This window comes from Talpa europaea (assembly GCF_964194135.1).
Source record: "Talpa europaea genome assembly, chromosome: 2".
NCBI lineage: Eukaryota > Metazoa > Chordata > Mammalia > Eulipotyphla > Talpidae > Talpa > Talpa europaea.
In genome coordinates this window covers 111,021,489-111,043,788 of record NC_140068.1, presented here as the reverse complement: position 1 = coordinate 111,043,788, position 22,300 = coordinate 111,021,489, and the positions used below count along the sequence as shown (strand labels likewise).

Genomic DNA, 22,300 nt, shown 5'->3' with positions numbered 1-22,300 from the left:
TATTTATTAGCTGGAGTTTGTAATAGGGAATCCAACCTTTAACCATTTGGTTATCCAAGATGTATTTGTATAAGAATGGTAGCATAAATACTGAGTCTTTCTTTTTATTTACTAGGGTTCAGAAATTTGGGTGGGTTCCTAGCATCCTCCAGAAGTGACTAATAGTTAACTTTTTAGTTATCATAATGAACTGATGGAATTTTTAAAAATACATTTGATGTGTTTCATTCTACTGCAGTTATTATCCTTATTGACACTAAGTGTTCCACATTTGATCCTTCAAGTTGGCTCCTGAGTAATTTTTTACATAATCCCAGTAAATTTTCTTACACTCTAGTGTCACAAGATGTTCCAGAATATATTTTTTCCCAGATCTAGAATTAGCCAGTAGTTCTCCAAGGAGCCATTTTATTTTCAGTGGGAAATATTATTTAGAGTGTAAGCAACACTCGCTTAGTTTACCCAGTTCGACCATTACTGTTAGGTCTTCTTTGTGAACAGAGCTAAAAATTACATTTCGCTATTTTTAGGAGGAAATGCATCTGAATTTATACTGATTTTCCAATTCATATTTTGGATTTGGTTACTAATAAGGAACACTATGTTTTTATTTCTCTTCTTTTTATGTCATCTCCACAAGAGAAAACCTAATCTTTTCTTTAGGTTGAAAATCTGTTCCTAGTAAAATTAATGTAATCACATATGTTTGCTTTATCCTACGATGTGTGGCTGTATATATGCATACACATAACATAGTATATGCAGAATGAAAACAATATTATTAAGATTATAATTGAAAATTTTCACTTTTATTTGCAATTCTCTTTTGTTATTAGAAAGTCAAAATACTGGGCCTACCCTGGTGGCGCAGCGGTTGAGCGCTGGGCTACAAAGCTGCCCGCAGCCTCTGCAGCTCCGGTTCAATCCCTGGCCACCAGTGAGGGTCCCACATGGAGCGCAGACCTCTCCTGCCACACCCGCTGCTCCCCTCAGCAGTGTATTTCGTCAGTCTGCCTGTTCTGTTCCCTGCTCTGGCTCTGGTGAATTCTCTCACCCTCCTGCGCTTCTGAACTGTACCCAGTGCTTGTATAAATAAATAAATAAAAATCTTTAAAAAAAAAAAATTTACCTGTACCATTGAACAAGTTTGTTCTTAAAAAAAAAAGTCAAAATACTGTAGTTTTGAAAGTGATTCTGGGTATTTAAGCTACCAACCACACACAGATTCATTTTGTCTTGTTTTAATTTTGTTTTGTTTTGTTTTTATTTTTAACATCATTGTTCATTTTTAAACAATATTTCCTTCCCCCCACCCCCTCAGGTGTAGTACCCATATAATTTCCTTCCCCAATGCACCCATGCACCATCACCTCAGTCCCCTGTGCTCCTCCCTCACCCCCTTGTTTTAATTTTGTTTTAGAATGATATGAAACATTTACGTGGTTCCAAATGTTCAAATCAAGGTATATTCAGAAAAGACTAATTTCCATCCCTTTCACTCAGTTGCTTCCCATCTCCAGCGGATGACTGTGCTGATAAGTTTTGATTCATCCTTCTCTTTAAAAATATAAACAAACAAATGTATATATTTACATTCCCCTTAGGTAAAATGGCTCATACTATGTGCACAATCCCCCATCTTGATTTTTTCATTTAATATATTCCAGAGGTCATCTTATAATACATGATTTTACTTATTTGCAAAATGAAAAGAAGGTGCAGAGGCAGCTTTAGCTGAGTCTTCTGTAGAAATGATATCCAGGGTCATATTTTTCAAGTCCCCAGGAAGGTAGAGGTACAAATGAGCCACGGTGGCCTTCAGGGTCACGGGGGCTTCAGAAAATGAGATGGAGGAGAAGGGGCTTTCTGGGATTGTTGTCCAGTCCCTGTATCTGCATCTCAACTAGGATGCAGCGGGATGCTTTCTCATAGCATGGTTTTCCACTATTGCAGGTTAAATTACAATTGAGATCTTCCCAGTCTTGTCCTGTTACAAGCAGTGCTGCGTGATAGAGATTATGCTAAGCAAGATAAGCCAGAGGAAAAAGAAAATATCTGATGTTCTCACTTGTAGGGGAAATATAGGGAAACATAACAAAAATAAGGAAAAAAGAAAAACCTTGCCAGTTGACCCTAGATCTGAGGCTTACAGCAGGGGAGTGTGGTGAGGGCTCAAAAAGGGGAGAGAAGAGCCCAAGGGACTATGGTGATGGTCACGGGTGCCCTGTTGGTGGGAGAATTATGAGAACTACACCGAAGGGGAGAAATCAATACAGACGATGTAAGAAAATAAAATAAAACACAATGATTCTTAAAAAAAATCAAAAACCAACATACAGTGCTGCAGTGACTAGCCTTGTGTAGAATCTTCTCGTGTTCTCCAGGCTCTCTTTTCGACTTAGGCATATTGAGGGGAGGACTGAGAGAAGGAGGAAATTTTAAAGCCAGGCCAGAGGTGGGCCAGAAAGCACAGGTGTGGCCTTCCCACATGATCCTGGAAGCCCAGCTGCACCCCTCCACCTGCTGGCAGCTCATCCCAAAGCCAGGAGTTAACGCGGAGGAAAAGGAGGGCAAGGCAAAGGAACAGCTTCAGGGCTTCAGAGTGATCCGTGTGCCTGGAAACAGAAGCCGGTAAAAGGGGAAGACCTGTCCCGGGAAGGAGGTGTGGAAGGTGTAGATGTGCGTGTTCATGACGGCGTCGTAGAAGACGACCTCCCCGCACTCAAAATCCACGCAGATGCCCACTTTCCTCGGACAGGCGGGGAGGTCCTCCCGGGCGCCAGCCTCCAGGAGAGCCTGGCACTCGGAGCCTGTTATTCTAAGCACCCAAAAGCCGGTCAAGGGGTCTATCACCAGAAAACCCCTCCTGGCGGCTTGTCCCAAGGCCACGCCCACCATGCAGGCCCCGCCCCCGGGCCCATCCAGCTGTGTCTCCCAGGTGTGGCGGCCTCTGGAGAGCCCTGGGAAGCCCAGCACGCAGCGGAATGGGTAGAAGCATTCAGGGTCTGTGGGCTCATCTGAGCTCTCCTGTTGGATGAAATCCAGCGTCACTGTCTTCAGATCCGGAGAAATGATGAGTTCTGGGTGGGCTGTGACTTCATCAAAGGTCATGGGAACTGCGGGAATATGAGGAGAAAGAGGCTACTTGGGCCTAGTTGCCCAGTCCCCTCCAGCTAGCTCCTCTGGGTGCAGTTGGAGGAGAGCTTTCTCCTCCTGGTCAACTACCCTCTCCTTCCCCAGAGTACTGCCAGCCCCCACTGCTTGAAGTTATTCGGTATATTTCACCTAGTGCTGCTCTATGGGAGGAGAGTGGAGTGTCCTCTGGGGGTGGAGGGGCAGACAGGGGGCATCATTTCAATACCCAAAGCTGAAATTATCTCTTTCCCCTTCCGTTCCTGTGGTTCCTGTTTCTCCCATCTAAAACAAGACTTGGAGCTAGCAGAAGGGATGTTGAGACTCAGACTTCCTGAGCTCTGGTCATTTTCAATGTGGATCCCTGAAAGACAGGGAAGAGTGGAAGGTTGGAATACTGAAGGCGGAATAGTCGATTTGGAATACCTCCCCACCTCTTTTTTCATTTGTATTTGGATGCCGAGTTTTTTCAAGACTAGACTGAGGGCCCTTGTCCACCCTCTCCCATGGGCTTTAGCAGCCCTAGTTCCAGGTTCCCCTAAAGACTCAGGAAAGGGAACCTAATTTTATCTTCTGATTTGTTATTTAATCATACTCTCTTTTTTAAAGATTTGTTTATTTATGTCTACAAGAACAGGGGTGTAGGCCAGAGGTGAGGAGGAGGGGGGGTGTGAGAGGATTCACCAGAGACAGAGTGGGGAACAGAACAGGCAGACTGACTGAAATACACTGCTGAGGGGAGCAGTGGGCGAGTCAGGAGAGGTCTGCTGCGCCATGTGGGTCAAACCTCCCTGGCCGGGTATCGAACTCGTGCTGCAGTGGCTGAGGACAGCCTCACAGTGCTGTGTCTCAACCCCTTGCACCACCAGGGAGGCCCTAAACTCTCTTACTGCAATGTTAATTTTCTCTTGCTGGATAGGCGGGCTTGGAAAGGATGGCCAGGGAGGATACAGGAACGAGGGGGAAAGGAGAGGGCGGTCAGGGTCATTGGAGCGGGTTAGGTGAATTGTGATTCACGCTAGGATTTACCCTCCTCTGGGCCCAGCTCTGTCTGCAGGCCAAGCCTGAGCGGCCTGAGTCAATGCTGGGGGGATGGGGAGTTGTCCAGGGGAGGCAGCGATAGGAACTTCCTTTATCCACCAGGGGGCACCGCAGCCCAAGGAGGAGGAGTTGCCGGGCACAGGCGGAGCGCGGGGCGTCCCGAGCCACCTTCTCCTCATTTTGCTCTGATACCCGCATCCCCTCTCCAGCTTCACCAGCGCCCGCTCCCCGGGCTGCACTCACAGAGCGCCTCCTTGAGCTCCGCAGGGCTCCACGCGGTCGGCATCGCCACTGCTGTTGGGGGTGGCGGAGGCTCAGCCAGGGAGGCTCTGCTCCGGGGAGGGACTGGCGGCGCCCGTGGCTGCAATCTGGGGCTGTGTGGAGTTGAGCGGTGGCGGGCTGGTACAGGTGGCCTAGGTGTTTCGCTGCCTTTGAGGGAGAAGGAAAAGAAAAGAGGTCAGTGGGCGCGAGGGGGCGATCATCCTCCATTGCCTCAAAGTGCTGCTGAGCTGGGACACAGCAGGAGGGATGAAGGTTAGGCTGCAGAAAGCACCCCTGAACCAGTTAGTGGTGTTACTGGGGCGGAGGTATAACTTGGGAAGGAGTAAAGGAATTGGATGGCATGTCCCTGGGCCCACCCTTCTGCTTGCCCACGCCTCTGGGAAGTCCACAGTCTTTCAGCTGCTTCTCCCAAATGCCTAGTCCTCTTCCTCTGGATTCAGCTTCCTACATTCCTCTTTCTGCTCCATCCCTGTTCCTCTTTATCTCAGGCTGGAACTGAGGGAAGTCATTCAGTCCTGCCTAGCTCTGCTCAGGGAGATGATATGTGTTAGGAAGTGAAGCCTCCTCCCTTCCCTGGCGGCCTCAGCTCCAGTGTTCCTGTCTGTGCTTTGGGTGGAGAGAACATTTTGCTTACCTGGAGAATCTGAGGTCCCCTCGCTGGAACATGACACAGGAACCCCCAAAGACTGAGTATCAGGACCCTGAACTGGAGAGGGTGACTCAGGCTCTGAGGCTTGGTTTGTTTTAGGAGTATTAGTCTCTGACTGGCCATCTATGTCTTAGAGAGAGAAAACCAATTTTGGTACTGATAACCAGAAGCTGCAAATTAAAAACAAAGCCAAAACACTGACACTAAGAACAACAGACAAGGTGCTAGGGAGCACCCCTTCCCCCCATGGGGAAGAGTGGACACCTTTAGGATTGTTTCAGTGATTGTTGGAGAGGGTTGGGGAAAGTTCTGGCCTTTCTGGGACTCGGGAAGCGAAACATTCAACAGGGAACAAGGCAGGGAGAACAGTGGAGACTTCTTTGCAGACATCAATAGCTCCTCTCCCAGAGAAATGCTCAATCCTAAACCGCACTCTCTGGCTTTGGGATGCATTATGTCCTTTCTGACTTTGGTTGGTGAGTTCTCATGCTGTTTCTTCTCTTAATAGTCACAGGATCTGGGTCGATTTACCTCACCTCCCTGGAGATACAGGGACGTGTATGTGTATCTCTGTATAAACACCTTCCTTGAAGGATAACTTTGGGGGCTGCAAATATCAGGTGTGAGATATTTAGCAAATAGTGGGTCTTTAAGAAATGGTATTTCCAGTGTAACCTCTCAGGTGGCAGAGCCTGGCCTGATAACTTTGGCTTAGGCTGCTGTTAATGGGTCTCTATACCCAGTGGTCCTGACCTCACATCACAGGGGTTTGCCCACATGGCAGCTAATACTGCAGAGACTGAGCAAACTCTGCCTCCTCCCATCCTACCCCTTTCTCCCTTACTCTGAGGAATAAAGAAATACATTTATACTTTTCTATGACTTTTGAATACTTCAAAATTTTGTCAAAAGTCACTGTAACTATGAGTTAACTGACTTCAAATACAAAAAAAATACCCTTACCCCTGTTCTTCTCAATTGAATGAAGACTAGGCATTCACCCACATCGAACTTTCATATAATTACAGATTGTCTCCCTTTGCTTTTCTCACTTTTCCCAAATGGCAGGAGCAAGCCCCAGTCCCCACTTACATTTCGTTATGTCCTTGTCACTCATGCCTTTCAAAAATTTGCTTCTATCTTTCTCCCCTTCATTCTTGAGATGGTCTGTGGGGAAAGAAAGGGATGAATGGAGAAAATCTGGAGTGGTTGAGCAAGAAATCCAGAATTTCATAGCAAGGCACTGATTTGCAGTTACAGAGAAATGGGAACTGGATTTGTCTCATATTCTTAGTGGACAAGAATGTATAAAACACTGAGAGGGCCTCCCCGGTGGCACAGCAGTTGAGCACTGGGCTGTGAAGCTGCCTGCAGCCTCTGCAACGCCAGTTAGATCCCAGGCCGCTGGTGAGGATACCACATGGCGCGCTGACCTCTCCTGCCGCCCGCTGCTCCCCTCAGCAGTGTATTTCGTCAGTCTGTCTGTTCTGTTCCCTGCTCTGGCTCTGGTGAATTCTCTCACCCTCCCGTGCTTCTGACTGTGCCCAGTGCTTATACAAATAAATAAATAAGTAAGTAAATAAATAAATAAATAAATAAATAAATCTAAAAAAAAAAAAAAAAAACCACACTGAGAGATCCTCCTTCTGCTTCCCTAAACTGGTTATCTAGCCAGCATTGCCCAGGCAAAATATAATCTCAGCCACGAATACCATAAAATTTTTTAGTAGTAGGTACCGCTCCAAAGGGTTCAAAAACACTAATTCAAAAGGAAACCTGAACTCCTATGTTTACAGCAGCATTGTTTACAATAGCCAAGATATGGAAACAACCTACATGCCCAGGACATAAATGGGTGAAGAAGATGTTTTACATATACACGGCGGAATACTACTTAGCAGTCTAAAGGATACCATGCCATTTGTGGCATCGTGGATGGACCCAGAAGGGATTGTTCTACATGAAGTGATCCAGGAGGAGAAAGATAAATACCAGATGGTTTCACATATGTGTGGAATCTAGAGGAACTAAACAAAGGATCAGAAAAAGTCACGGTGTAAAACTGGCTCTTGAAAGCAGAGCGCAGATCTGAGACAGGAGGGGAGAGGTTAGAGATGGAGGGGAGAAGAACACCATGGATTGCGGTGGAAGACTGTGGGCACTTTGGTGGCAGGAAAACTGTGGTGATCACTCCTGAGAGGAGAAATCCTATATAGTGAAAAAGTAAACTAGAATGCTTAAAAAATGAAATAGAAATTTCTAGTAGTCACCTTAAGAACTAGTGAATTTAATATTAATTATAGATTGCATTTCACTCATCTTTTTTAAATAGCAATTTGGAGCTTTTCTTTTTAAAGATTTATTTATTTATACAAGAGCCGGGGTACAGGCCAGAGGTGCGGGAGGGTGAGAAGATTCACCAGAGACAGAGCCAGGAGCAGAACAGGTGGATCTACTGAAATACACTGCTGTGGGGAGCAGTGGACAAGACAGGAGAGGTCTGCCTCACCATGTGGGTATCTCCCTGGCTGGCTGGGAATTGAGCCCATACTGCAGAGGCTGCGGACCACTTCACAGTGCTGTTCTCAACCCCCTGAGCCACCCGGGAGGCCCTTCACTCATTATTTTTTTTTTGAAGATTTATGTATTTATACAAGAGCTGGGGTACAGGCCAGAGGTATGGGAGGGTGAGAGACTCCACCAGACAGAGCTGGGAGCAGAAAAGGTGGATCTACTGAATTACACTGCTGAGGGAAGCAGCCTGCGAGACAGGAGAGGTCTGCTGTGCCATGTGGGTATCTCCCTGGCCGGCAAGGACTCGAACCTGCACAGCAGAGGCTGCGGACAGCTTCACAGAGTCACGCTCAACCCGCTGCACCACCGGGGAGTCCCTCATTCATTATTTTAAAAATGTTTGTGGGAGGAATGAGTAGCCAGGGGTCAACAAGATAGAATGGATGGTAAGTAGAACTTTGGTGTTGGGAATGGCGTGGTATCATACATTGAAGGGGGTGACGGTGTACTCCTAAAACATATAGTGCTGTAAACCAATCTTACCTAAATAAAAACATAGCATTTCAACATGTAAGACATTCTTATGTTTTACATTCCATTTTCATGTAACTCTTAGAAATTCAATACATGTTCTTCATTGACAGCACGCTTGGATTTGAACGAGCCATGTTCCAAGTGCCCAGCAGCACATGTGCTAGCGGCCACAAAGTCAGGTGCTATGATCTAGTTTCTCCCTAGCGACAACAGAGGAGAAGGCACTGAGGACAAAATGTGCTTTGGGTCCTCACTCTTTGGCTTCATAAGAAAGTCTGCTGTGGGGCCTCCCCTGGTGGCCCAGCGGGTTGAGCCTGGGCTGCAAAGCTGCCCGCAGCCTCTACAGTGCCGGTTTGCTCCTTGGCCAGATGGCGAGGGTACCACATAGCACGCAGACCTCTCCTACCACCCGCTGCTCCCCTCAGCAGTGTATTTGGTCAGTCAGTCTACTTGTTCTGTTCCCCGCTCTGGCTCTGGTGAATTCTCTCACCCTCCCGCGCTTCTGACTGTACCCAGTGGTTGTATAAATAGATCTTTTAAAAAAAAAAAAAGTTAAAAAAAAAAAGAAAAAGAAAGTCTGCTGTGGTGCCCAGCACCCCGCAGCCAGGTATGGTAAGTGAGAGAGAAGGTCTCACTCTCCTAAGGCCTGGATCACAAGTGTACCCTCCCTCCACTTAAATAGGGATTGAGAGGGGAAAGAGGTGGAGCTCCTGAAATAGGAGCATAGTCCCACATCTCCAGGCACAGACAAGGAGGACTGTCACTTGCTGCCCCCTGCTGGAAACAGGGCAGGGGACTAGCAAATTTGTGGAGTTGAAGGATGAGTCCCACAACCTGGGACAAAGGCTTGGATTTCCTGAGGAAGTGCTGGACTGGGGGAAGGTATGTGTGGGGTTTCTAGGTGGGGGGCTACCTTTCGGATCCCTGCACACCCTTACAGTGCCCTGCAACTCCAGGAGAGAACAGATTAGCCCTGTGGAGGATGCCCAAAGCTCTATGCCACCCCCCCACCCCCTTAAACTCTAGCTTCCCAATCCTGGGTAGCACACAGCAACCCTCTTCTGAGGGATCCACATGCTTACAGCCAGAGCAGAGATGCAGAGAAACATTGCCCGGGACACTGTGCCACAAGGCGCTTCAGGATCCAGCCACCCCAGAGTCCACCCCTGGTTTCTGGACCCCCAAACAACCCACCCTTCAGACTAGGGAACTATGGAGATTGGGGCAATGGTATGAGTGCTCTCCCCAGCAAGCCCTCCTCCCTCCTTGCCACAGACTGTAATAGAGTAAGGTGGGCACTGGTGGGGTGTGTGTGTGTGTGTGTGTGTGTGTGTGTGTGTGTGTGTGTACACAAGGAGGATTCTTTGATATTCCTAGGAAGGAAACTCCTTTCAGCTGTCTTTTCTCCTGGCTTAGATAAGCACAGACTTCACAGTTGGGGGGGAGGGGTGTCCTTATAAATACAACCCTTATTCCTGTTGCAAGCCCAGGCAAGTTTTTGAAAAATATCAGACTGAACATCCTAAAGTGACTTGGGAACCATCCACTTCTGTTGGGGCTGACTTCTGTTTCCCTGCAAAACTGGAAGAGACATTTCCCCCAGACATCATTGACATTGAATCTATTTTCAATGTTAGAGCTCTAAGCTTGCATGTGAGAAGTACAAACCACTTTTGGGAGATCACACAAACCCTGCCTGGGGGCTCAGGGAAGATAGGCCTGACCTCTCTGATCCACCAGTGGAGCACCAACTTGCAGGCAGCCACTGGGCGACACAAAGGGACCCGCTGGGGCAAAAGTTCAGGCTCCCTCACCATCTCTGGGGAGATAACCTGTGGTGAAGACAGCAGGAAATACCTGCCTGGAAGCCCAGAGATGCTCGGGAAGGTGCTCCGCAGAGAGCCTGGCAACTGAAGGGTCCTGTGATTATGATCATGTGCAGAAATTACAGGTCATATTCCATGCTGGATGGGGGAAGAACCCCAGAGAGGCAAGTTCTTTCTTACCTTTGAATCTCTTCAGGTAACTTGCCAGGAGTTTATGTCTTGATTGTGCATCACTGAGTTTTCGCTCCAGGTGAGAAGGAACAGGGGTTGGACTGAGAAAGGGAAATCCTTCACTCCTGGGAAGATATGACTGAGTGGATGATGGGAAGAGGGGATGGTGGGGAGAAAGAGCCATGACAAGAGCTGGGGAAAAGGTGATGAGTCCTGGGGTGGGGAGGCAGTCAGGGGACAGCGAGCTGGGAATCTGGAGACCAGAACTAGGGTTCTAGGATGGAGTGAGGTAGGCACAGGGAGATATGCAAATGAAGACAGGAGATAAGACAGACAGGAGGAGAGGAGAGAAAGGGGGCAGAGGAAGGGGCCAGCAGTGGTGGGCCCACGAGCCCCAAAGTTTCAAGGAAACAAGAGAATCTGCACTGAAGAAATAGGAACCTCTAGAAAATAGCTCTTCTCTTTAACAACCAACCTACTTGCTAATTTGCTCAGCATTGACCTTTCCTACCTGAAGCTTCAGCACCTGACTGCAAAGGTAGAATGTGTGGGCCTTTGTGAGGGAGGAATGTTGAGTGTATTTGCATACATGTTGAACTTTGTAGGGTAATGAATCAGTAGGTAAAAGGCATTTGGGATGGTCCATCATACCTGCACAGGATAACTTTGATGTTCTGGAAGAGAAAGAGAAACCAAAGCTTTAGTGCATGGTTGACGCACTGGAGCCAAGGAGGAAATGCAGGTGGAGCAGGGCAGGTGCAGTGAGAACACCTTGAAATCATTCTTTCTTCCCACCTGCCACAATGGGCTCCTCCAAAAAGTGTCCAATATACCAGGAGGCAGGAAAATGGCTAGACCTCAAGAGGAACTGAGTGATGAGCACGGGAAGAGGAGTGAGATTTTGGAGATGAATTTTGTCTTTGGGCCTAAACTAGAAACGGGAGAGGTAGGAAAGCAGAGGGGCTGGAATGACTTTCCATGATCTTGGATTTCTGAGAGTTCAAATGGATTTCTGAACTAGCAAGAGTGGGAAATGAATTCAGGAGGGACCTCAGCTTATTGGGGGCATTGGCTAGACCCATGCTGTCCAATATGGTAGCCACCAGCCACCTGCGAAATACGATGAGTATGAGAAGGAACGAAATTTTTAATTTTATTGCATTCTCACTAATTAAAATTTAAAACCAGAAGTAGGGCAAAACAGTTTTTCCTTTAAATAGACTATATTGATTTGGTAGGACTACGTTTTACTCCAACCATTGAAAATTTAGCATCTTTGAACTGAGATCTGCTGATGCATAAAATACACATGGATTTCACAGTCAGTACTGAAAAATAAGACTAAAACATTTCACTAATATGTAAGAGATATTGGATAACAGGTTGAAACGATAATGTTTTATATAAAATATTTTGTATATTTTGTAAATATATTGTATATTTGGGTTACATAAAATATTTTGTATATTTTACAAACAGATGAAATTTTTCACCTGTTTCTTTTTATATTTTTTAATGTGACTTCCAGAAAAAAGTTTAAATGACATATGTGGCTTGCAATATAATTCTAAATTACCTATGTGGCGCTCATATTTCTCAATTATGTTTATTGCTCTCCTGGAGTACTGATTATATTTCTATTGGACAGAACTGGGCCAGGGCTAGGATGGGCAAGGCCAGGTGATCTGCCGGGCAGTCCCTGCTCTGACTCACCACCAGGGCTGGGCTGCTTTTTTCAGCTTGGTCCTGAAGGACTTACCTTGAGCATCTCTTTGTGTGTGAAGTGCTGCCTCTCCGTCAGGGAATCAATCTGCAACTTGAGAGAGTTCAGCTGAGTCTCAGAGGCAGTGACATAGACTTTCTTCCCGCTTGCTCCCTCCTGAGCCAGCCAGTTTATCCTTGACAGGAGGAAATTCTCCTCTTCCTGTAGGGCCTGATACAGCTGCTGGAATTCTCTGGTGATCTTTTGCTTCTCAAGTTCCACCTTGGCCTGGGGGCAGGAAAAAATACCCAGAAGATGAGCGGTTGACCTCCAAGGTCCTTCTAGCCCATTTTATTTCATTTTTCAATTGCATTAAGTTTGTACTGAGCACTAATGTGGAACATGTATTCTGTGGACAATCTGGATGAAAGGGACAGTGAGGAACATGAACTTGTTAAAGCACTTCATATGAGCTCAGGTTTAGTTTTAGGTTATTTCTGTTTTATAATTTTTACCTTCAAGCTCCTCAGTATCTAAAAAAAACTGACTACCTAAGTATCTAGTACACACCACATTTCTGAGAACGCTTTTAGTTTATGATCTGGTTCACATGGATTTTTCCTCTCTCTCTCTCTCTCTCTCTCTAGCTTTCTCTCTCTCTCTCTCTCTCTCTCTCTCTCTCTCTCTCTCTCACACACACACACACACACACACACACACACACACAAACACACTAACAGGCAAAGATACTGGTGATGGAAATTAAGAGCAGGAAATCTAGGACTAGGCAGAACTAACCTCTGACCACTGAACTGTATTCCCTCTTTAGGATTTACCATTAACTGGCTGCAATTGCATTCCATGATGAAATTCTCTGTCCCCCTTGGGTTGGTAGTGGCATCAGAGAGATCTGGTTGCTGAAGGGATTACCCAGCTGGGAAAGACAAACACCTACACTGCCTGCCTCTTGGACTAGCCCTCTGTGGAGAGAGGGATGGTTAACAAGTCCTTGTGCTATGGAAAACTTATCAGCACAGATCAGCGGTGGGGATGGAGATATCAGTCATTACAAAGAAACTCCTGTCCTTAGAGATTAACCCAACCAGATCTTAAAAGCAATAGCTTTCACAATAGGCAAAATTGCACAAAGGAATGAATCTCTCCAAAGAACGCCATATAAAGAAGCCCCTTGCTCTGGTAAAACGCAGCTCTCTGCCTTCCTGTGTCTATGCGAGGGACTTTTTTTCTTTTTCTTTCTCTTTTTCTGAATAAGGCTGTCCTTTTAAAATACAGCCTTTGTCCTCCCTGGTGGCGCAAGGGGTTAAGACACAACCTATGAAGCTGTCCGCAGCCACTGCAGCACCATTTGGATCCTAGCTGGCTGGGGAGAAACCCACACGGCACAGCAGACCTCTCCTGTCTTGCCCGCTGGTCCCCTCAGCAGTGTATTTCCGTCAGTCTGCCTGTTGTGTTCCCCACTCTGTCTCCTGTGGATCCTCTCATGCCCTGCACCTCTGGCCTGTACTGCAGTTCTTATATGCATAAAAAAAAATCATTTTAAAATAAATAAATAAAATACAGCCTTTGCCTTTTTGTATTTACGCAAGTATATTTTCCTTAGTAAACTTGCTGTGTGCTGCTGAATCAGAAACTGCCAAAATCTCTCAGAGGGAACCCACTCACTGAACCTCAAGATAGGAATGCCATCAGGTGAGTTTCTGTCTTCATTTCCTAAACAGGGAATGAATCGCCAGTTAATAAGGGACGGTGTCTTAAAACTGATATTTTGGATTCTAAGAGCTGCCCTAGTTTTCCTTAAGCTCCCTGTGTCTCCATGTGGAGGACATGGAAGCAGTCAACCTATTCCAAGAACCAGGTTCCCCCTGGGAGGTGCAGTGTGGAAGGGAAGCAAAAACACCCTGACCCACGATGCCAGATTCTTTCTGTCACTCCCAGGGACTCTCCTGGACACTCCATCCCATTCTGGAGCTGTTTCTTTGTTGCTGGGTCAGAGTAAGAAGAGATTCTAGGGCCTCCCCGGTGGTGCAGCAGTTGAGCACTGGGCTGCGAAGCTGCCCGCAGCCTGTGCAGCACCGGCTCGATCCCCAATCACCCTCAGCAGTGTATTTCGTCAGCCTGTCTATTCTGTTCCCCACTCTGGCTCTGGTGAATTCTCTCACCCTCCCGTGCTTCTGACTGTGCCCAGTGCTTGTATAAATAAATAAATAAATAAATAAATAAATAAACAAACAAACAAACAAACAAATAAATAAATCTTAAGAAAAAAAAAGAGAGTCTAGTATTTGTAGAGCTGTTTCTCCTTGTAAGATCATAGGACAGAGACACCACTGCCTGAATTTTCCTCACCATGAAGTCGTTGATCTTCTGTTCACCTTGTCGTTTTGCTTGTTTTATCACCATCTCCTTTTGCTTCAAGACCTCGACTTGCGATTGCAGCTTCTCCTGTGGGGAGAGAGTTGTTTTGGCAAACTGGGCCTGGACCCCCCTTAGCCCCACAACACCATCCTGCTCCCTCAGGATGCTGGTGATGCTACCAGGGCAATGATTAATAGATCTCTTTTTGCTATTCAAGCTGGGAGATGGGGTGTACTTGGGGAAGGTGAAATCTGAACTAAAGTGACCTATAAGAGAGGAATATTGTCATAAATTTTAGCTAATACGTTATGACTAATATTTCTAAGGTGTTTTGGAATTATCAAAAAACTCCCACAAACTTTCCCTCATTTGCCAACAACTTTTAAAATACACATTTTGCCCATTTGGAAGGTGAGGCACCTAAGGCTCAGAAGAGTAAACTGATTTCTTGAAGGTCATTGTAGTGTCTGTGAGAAAACACAGAATCTTCGCAGAGTTTCTCAGACTGTTTTCCACCATGACAGGCGCCCCAGTAGATAACATTAGCTTTGGGATGTAGCTCGCATGTGAGGGGAGCAGTAAATAACATAGAACCTATGCACAGCTTGCATGCAGGAACACATATTTCTGTAAAGTAGGCTTGAGCTTGATCCTGTGCCAGCTTTGTTCCTAAATCATATAAAAGCTAATAGCACCCCTGGTGCTGGTAGGGGGAGGAGGCTCTCACTGGCCACACACTGAGGGCTGGGGCCACTGCTGTGACCAGAGCCCAGGCGGGCTGCTGCTGTTGCCGCCTGTGTATCTCCTGCTGCCTCATGGTAAAGACTCCTGCTCCCCACACGTGGGCTTCGTGACCTGCTTTCTCGTCTGCTGCTTGTGAGAATCCAGCAAGCTTGAGGCCCCACAGTCCCAAACCTCTGGCTCAGAACGCAGTGTCCTTTCCACTCTCCAGGATGCCTCAACTCAGACTGAGAGCTCTGAGCCCACAGTACCTGACTGCAAACCGCCTACTCAGTGCAAAGATGAGGTGATGCAGAGGGAGAAAGTGACAGTTTCCTGGTCTCCTGGGGAGACAGAGAACAGACCCTAAATGCCTACCTGATATCTTGGAGCAGCCTCTTCTATTAAAAGTACATTGTGGGATTTGTGTTCCTTGGATTCTCGACACAGCATACAAAGGAGCTTCCCATCAAGATCACAGAAGTAATGGAGTTTCTCCTCGTGTTTCTCGCATCTGTCTTTTTCCTTTTCTGTTGGCATCTCAGAGGGATCCATAGCTTGGACTTTCTCCACCAGATTTACCAACAGCCAGTTGGGCTCGTAGTTCTTCCTCACAGATTTGCCACAGAGGGGACATTTGCAAAATTTGCTTGATGCTTCTTCTGCAACCTGAGAGATGCATCTGAGGCAGAAATTGTGCCCACAGTCCAGAGTGACAGGGTCCTGCAGAATATCAATACAGATGGGGCAGAGCAGTGCCTCCTTCAGTTCTTTGGTAAAGTGTTGACTCGCCATGGCAGGCAGAGGGCTGCTTCAAGTCTGTTGAAATTCTGGAAGTCTCCTCTGGACACTGGTTCTAGGGAGGAGGATATGAAAGTCAAATATTCTACCAGTTAGAGAAGCAGGGAGGGAGGAAATGGGGGTGAGAGAGAGAGAGACAGAGAGGGAGCGAGAGAGAGAGAGAGAGAGAGAGAGAGAGAGAGAGAGAGAGAGAGAGAGAGAGAGAGAGAGAATAGAACAGTGATTTGAATGTAAGAAATACTATAAAGAGAGGACGCAGATAGGCAATCCTACCTCACTCCTGGAGAACAAATGGATATTGTGAATGGATATATGCTGCTTATGAAGTAGGGTAAGTTGTCCTGAACCTTGAACTAATTAAGGATATGTTTATAAGGGATTTAAGTGAGATCAGAAGGGCCAGGGCACCAAAGTCCGCTCAGAGGTTCAGCTGGGGGGTTGGGTAGGGGCTGGGGATACTTCCTGAAAGCTCATAGCTAGAAGTGCTTTGGGCATGTCTTGTAGGCAGAGCCCAAATCTTGGGAGGGGAAGGAGACGATTCTCTACCACAGATACTTTGGCGCCATGCTTTGAAGAGTTTTGTGAAAATGTGGAATTTATGGGGCCTCCCTGGTGGACTAGGGGTGAAGCCTCAACATTATCACCACTATGGCCTGAGTTCTGAGTTCGATCCCCAGTCAGGGAGCTGACCCACATGGCGCACCAGACCTCTCCTGTCTCACCCTCTGCTCCCCTCAGCAGTGTATTTCAGTAGATCTGCCTGTTCTGCTGCTCACTCTGTCTCTGGTGGATCCTCTCATCCCCCTATACCTCTAGCCTACACCCTAGTTCTTCAAAGCTAAAAATACAAAATAAAGACTGCTCGGAGGAAAAGTGGTTTAAAAATTGTGGATGATATAATCACCACCTCAGGGAGTTGCCAGTTATACTGAGAAGTAGCCATTGCACGCTTACTGGGGATTGCTAGGACAGTGGGAGACAGGAGTTTCCTCTCTGAAAGGACAATATCTCATTTTGTCCATTTTTCTTGACACTGCTGCATCTTACACTTGCCTGAAGCACTGCTGACAGTCTGTCCTCTTGGATTTTCCCCCTTTATGAAATCAGTACCCTGGTGTCTACATGCTCATTCTCTGTCAGCTGGTGTTTCTTCCTAGTTCTCTGACCCCGGACTTGACTTCCCCTTGACTTTTGTCCTGACTAGGAAAATATCAAGCAGCATTACCTATGGTCCTTTCTGTAGCTCAACACATCTACCTTCCTCTTCCCTGCTTGTGTTAAAAGAGAAGTGTCCTTCTGTTATAGGGCAGGGAGAGGGGCACCCCAGAACCCCCAAACCTGCTGGCTCTAAATAAGTTCTGCCATCCACCATATCAAGACAATACATATGAACCTTTAATGGAAAAGAACATTAATACAATGAGTGTGTGATACAGAAAAGACAAAGAATATAGTTTCCAAATCAAGCACCCAAAGTTACCCATCCTCCCATGGGTAAAAGTCCATCCAAACGGGATTGGCTCAAAGCAAGGCCCGAAAGCCTGACACAAGTCTAAAGCACCTCCCATTGGGGACCCATAGAAAAGGGTCAGAAAGAAACAAGTCTGGGAGGAAAAGAGCATAATCAAAATCAAGATAAAAGCTGCCATTGTTGGGACTCCCTGATGGTGCAGGAGTTAAAGGCAGTGCTATCAAGCTATCGCCAGCCACTGCAGCAGTAGTTCAATCCAGTCACTGCAGCACGGGTTCGATCCTGCCTGGCCGGGGAGCAACACACATGGCACAGTAGACCTCTCCTGCCTCATCCGCTGCTCCACTCAGCTGTGTATTTCAGTAGATCTGCCTGTTCTGCTCCCCACTTTCTCTGGTGAATCCCCTCCCACCCTGCACCTCTGGCTTACACCCCAGTTCTTGTATGCATGAATAAATGAATCTTTAAAAAAAACAAAGCTGCCATTGTTAACCTCCCCATGGGTCTCTCACCCACATCTGTTTCAACCAGTGCAGGACTTACATGCAAATGCAGCTTCTTCACATGTCTCTCTGCCCCATGTGCCTCCTCCAGGGCTCCTTCTGGCTCCCCATCTCGCTTCCTTCCTTCTCAGTCTCCTCTCCAGCTTCTTCTCCTTCCTGCTCAGCTCCACCATCCCTTGGGTGGGGCAGGGAACCTGGAACCTCCCCTTTTCCTGGGGACCACCTGTTACATTTCCTGTCTTCCCATTTCATCTGGATCTCACTTCCACCCTTACCTCCCCTAGCTCTAGTACCTGACATCTGACACCAACAAGCAGACCATTAATTTTATCTGAACTTAATCTTAGGCCAAACAGGGATTCTAGGTAATTGTATGATTATAGTCAGAGTAATCACACATGCTGGTTTTCCTGGGACAGTCCCTGTTTCACCTTTGTCCTGGTGTGTAATAGCATATCCTTTCATCTCAAAAGTGTCCAGTTTGGATAACAAATTATATGGGTATTGTACTTGATATTGTGATTTGTAGACTGAAATATATTTCTCAAATATATCTGGTCTTTATCCACAATTCTGGCTCATGGCTCCCTTTGGAATTTCTTAAGTGTGGAGAGTGTTAAAGGTGTCTCCTGTTACATTAGTGAAGGTAACTTTTGGAAAATACCTGAGTATACAAGACGGTTACTAGAGAAACCAACCTGAATAGAAATTGGAACTTCCTGTCCCACCACCCTGGCCTTCAGGGGGAAGAGAGGACCCAGAGATTGAGTTTGGTTGCTGATAGCCAATGAGTAACTCAGCCTTGCCTATGTAATGAAGCCTCATATAAGTCTAAGAGGCGGTCTTCAGAGAGCTTCCCAGTTGGTGAAGTTGTGAAGATTTGGCGGAGAACGGCGCACCTGGCGGGGGGCATGGAAGCTCAGTGCCTTTCTCCCACCCCTTGTCCTGTGCACCTCTTCCAATGGGTCATTGATTTGTACCTTTTTTTTTTTTTTAAAGATTTATTTATTTATGCATACAAGAGCTGGGGTATAGGCCAGAGGTATGGGGATGAACGGATTCACCAGAGACAGAGTGGGGAACAGAACAGGCAGACTGACTGAAATACACTGCTGAGGGGAGCAGCGGGCAAGTCAAGAGAGGTCTGCTGCAGCATGTGGGTAGCTCCCTGGCCGGGGATCGAACTTGTGCTGCAGAGGCTGCAGATAGCTTCATAGGTTGCATCTTAACCCCTTGAGCCACCAGGGAGGCCCCTGATTTGTACCTTTAATATCCTGTTGGAGACACCGCCCCCTTCAAACCTGCAGTTCTGAGACAGAAGGGTCATTGAGGTGGTGACTGGAACGCAGGTCAGCATGGGCTGGAAAGCTGGCCTGTGTACAGATTATGATGTCCTTTCTTGGATCAGCAAAACTGAGCATGAGAGAAGAACAATTTGATTATGCAGAACCTTGGCAATGAATGTGTGTCAGAACAATACCGAATACCCAGAAACAAGAAAATGAATCATGGTTCTGTAGTTCTGTTTATCCTGTATCCTACTTTGTAATCACACTGTGCTTTCTTGTACCTGCTAACAAGTCTGTGGTGTGCTGAGGAGAGCAGAGCAGATCTTGAATCTCTCCCAGCCGCCCTCCCAAACTTCTCAAGACCCATGCCCTGTCCTTTTGCCTGGGCTATCTGTGACAAGTGGCGCCCAAACAGGAACTTGAACCCTGGACCTGCAGATTGGATTTGGGTCTCGGTAAGTAGTTGGGCAATCCTGGGGCCGATTTTAGGTTGAGACTGGCTGCGAAGGGAATTCTAAGGTTGAGAAACAAACAGGGCAGAAATGAGAAGTGAAAACGTTTAAACAGCCTGGTAAAAGGCCCACAGACCCAAAGTCTGCGACATTTTCAATTCAGTATTTCCTATCTTCTTTTTCTTCCAAATCAGCCTGGTTATAGGCCCCACAGACCCAGTGTCTGCAACAAAACACTAAAAAGCTGTTTTTAGTTGTGACTTTCGTTTCTCTCTTAGAAACAAGGGTAATAATATCACCTCCCTTCAGAACAATTATAAAGAACAACTTAGAGCTCTTCCACTAACCTAGGTATATGATGTGTCTGATAAAGAACTCTCTCTTTATAAAGACAATTTGTCTCTTTTTAAAGATAATTAAAACCTCTTGTACAGAATTCCTCAAGAAAAAAAAATCTTAAATTTAAAAATTTGGGAAAATTCAAGAAGACACTTACAAAGAGACTTAGAGGCAACACTGTCTCTCATTTTAAACCATGGAATTTAAGTAATTCAGCTATTCAGTCACTAGATGAAAAAGTTTTTAATCCAAAAGAGCCAGGCCATGACCCAGCCAGTTGCTTGTCTTCCTCCCCATCCTGTGCCACCACTACAGCAGGGGTGCAGCTGAGACCCAAAAGCGAGATAACCATCTCCAACAGATTTTGAGCCACTCATAAAACAATATTTCATGAAAAACAATCAGAGGGAGAAATGCTTCAAGCTTTTCCGGTTATCTGAGGAGGAGGCCAGGGTCCCCAACACTAGGGTTTTGCCATTTGCTGTTTTTAAGAAATTTAAAGTATTTCTAAAAATGATAATCAAGGTTCATTTACAAAAATTTTGTTAAGGTTATCAGATGTGGGTATAATAGGACTACACGAGACTCAAAGAATCTTCTCACAACAGTACCAAACCACTGGGGCAGGCTGGTAGGGGACTGCCCCTGGTCTCAACAAGCAGCTACCTGGACCTTGGCTCCAGCATTAGAATCATTGACATGTCTCTTCTGCCTTCCAGCTGTGAGAAACTGGACTCTCCTTTTGTCCACCTTGAGATACTATTTTGGGCTGTTCTATAGGTAAAAAATTCCATTTCCCTGTGTTTCCTACAAAACGCTTATTGGTTAAGTAAAAACTTCTAAATTGTTTATTGGGCCTATAAAAAGTAAAGTTTCTTGTTAAAGCTAATTAACATGGTAAAAAATATAAAGTAAAAATACAACTTTCTGAGCTAAATTCCAAACCTCAGATTTTAATAAAAGTCTAAAAACAAACAAGCTGTAAGATCTTAATCTACCTCTTCACCTGTCATCAGAAAAAAAGTGATTTTTTTGGTCTTAAAAATATACTCAGTCTCAGTGAGATAAAACAAATACAGTGTTAAGCCAAGGGATTTAGTCTAAAAAATGCAAACTCAGAAATGTTTTCTTATCTAAAAAAGTTAGTGAAAATTGCTTGACTTTAAAATTGTTGTGGTCTTAAACCCTAGGTCTTTAGTAATTTTTTTTTAATTCATTTATTTATGCATACAAGACTGGGTAATGGTTAAGATTGGATATTTATTCTGTGTAAAGATTTTAGTTTCTATCTCATTAAATACCACTTTGATATAATAGGGTATTAAAAACTTGACTAAATGGATGTGTCAAACTTAAACTAAAACCTAATTTAAAGCCAAAGAGTCACTCTTAAAGGTACAAATTTAAGACATGTTTTATCAAAGAATTACAAAAAAAAACCCTAAAATTTGCTCAATTAATGTTTCCCAGTGTCTTCACAAATATTGGTAACATAACTATGTCTTAAAATTACTACACATGGCCAAAATTTTAAATGAAAATCAAAAGATCACTTTGTCTCTCTTTGTTTTTTACCTTCAGAGAACTAATTGTAAATGGCGCCTGTATAAATTCTAATAGTAAAAAGCCCCAAATTTTGAGATCGTGATCCAAAATTTTGATAAACAAAAACTGGTTCAACATTTAATGGTTTAATTTAAAACATGCATGCCTTAAAGTTACAATACTGGGTATATGAACACTTTACTCTGTTTAAATGTGTTTACTTCAAAGGAAGTTCATGGTATTCAAAAATAGTAATTAATCTGGTCTATGTTAACAAAGATAAATTTTTCCTTTAATATTTATATTAAAACTTCTCTTGACAAAGTCCCTTTCTAAAAAAAACTAATCCACTTAACTTTTCCCCCTAAGAACCCTAACTTCTTTCCTCCTCTAGCAAACCTATTCAAGATGACATCTAAAACCACATGGATGAGCTAGCTACTCAGCCATACTTAGTCTATCACAAGTACATAGGAAATGTATATGATATTAACTCTAATTTTTCTTGTTTTTTTATCAATCTGTCTAGTGCTTGCCTTAAAAAATAACTTGCTTTGTAAAAATTTTTCCATTAACAACCCTGCAATTTGAACTTCCCCCAGTCCTAAAAAAACCTAAAGCTACACCTAAAACTTTCAGGTTTACTTTTGTTCCTTATTGTAAAAAACCTAACTTTTTAATGTCATATTAGTACAAAGAGATGATAGTATAACAGCTATTACAATGTCTTACTAAAACCAAAAAATGTAATAATCCTAAATAAAAGTGAAGTAAGGTGTTTGTTTAAAAAAAGTATTAAAAATGGTTATTTTTAAGGTCCTAACAGTAAAGTAAAAAAGATGTTAAAGCAAGTATTAAAGGTATGAAAGAAGGAAGAAAAAAATTTTTTTAAAAAGCAAAAAAACACCTTAAAGGTTTACAGATGGTCTCACTCATAGCAGGAATCTAGAAAA

General features: G+C 45.0%; 1 protein-coding gene across 1 annotated transcript; it reads right to left on the bottom strand.

The window, feature by feature from the left end:
• Nucleotides 1-2,589: 2,589 nt before the first annotated feature.
• On the bottom strand, nucleotides 2,590-15,742 carry LOC311188248 (E3 ubiquitin-protein ligase TRIM31-like; the record flags this gene model as incomplete). The annotated part of the gene is made up of 6 exons (XM_084259394.1): nucleotides 2,590-3,116; nucleotides 10,159-10,274; nucleotides 10,801-10,823; nucleotides 11,909-12,139; nucleotides 14,219-14,314; nucleotides 15,326-15,742. The coding sequence occupies 6 exons, from the start codon at nucleotides 15,740-15,742 to the stop codon at nucleotides 2,590-2,592; spliced, it is 1,410 nt and encodes a 469-aa protein (XP_084115520.1).
• Nucleotides 15,743-22,300: the final 6,558 nt, after the last annotated feature.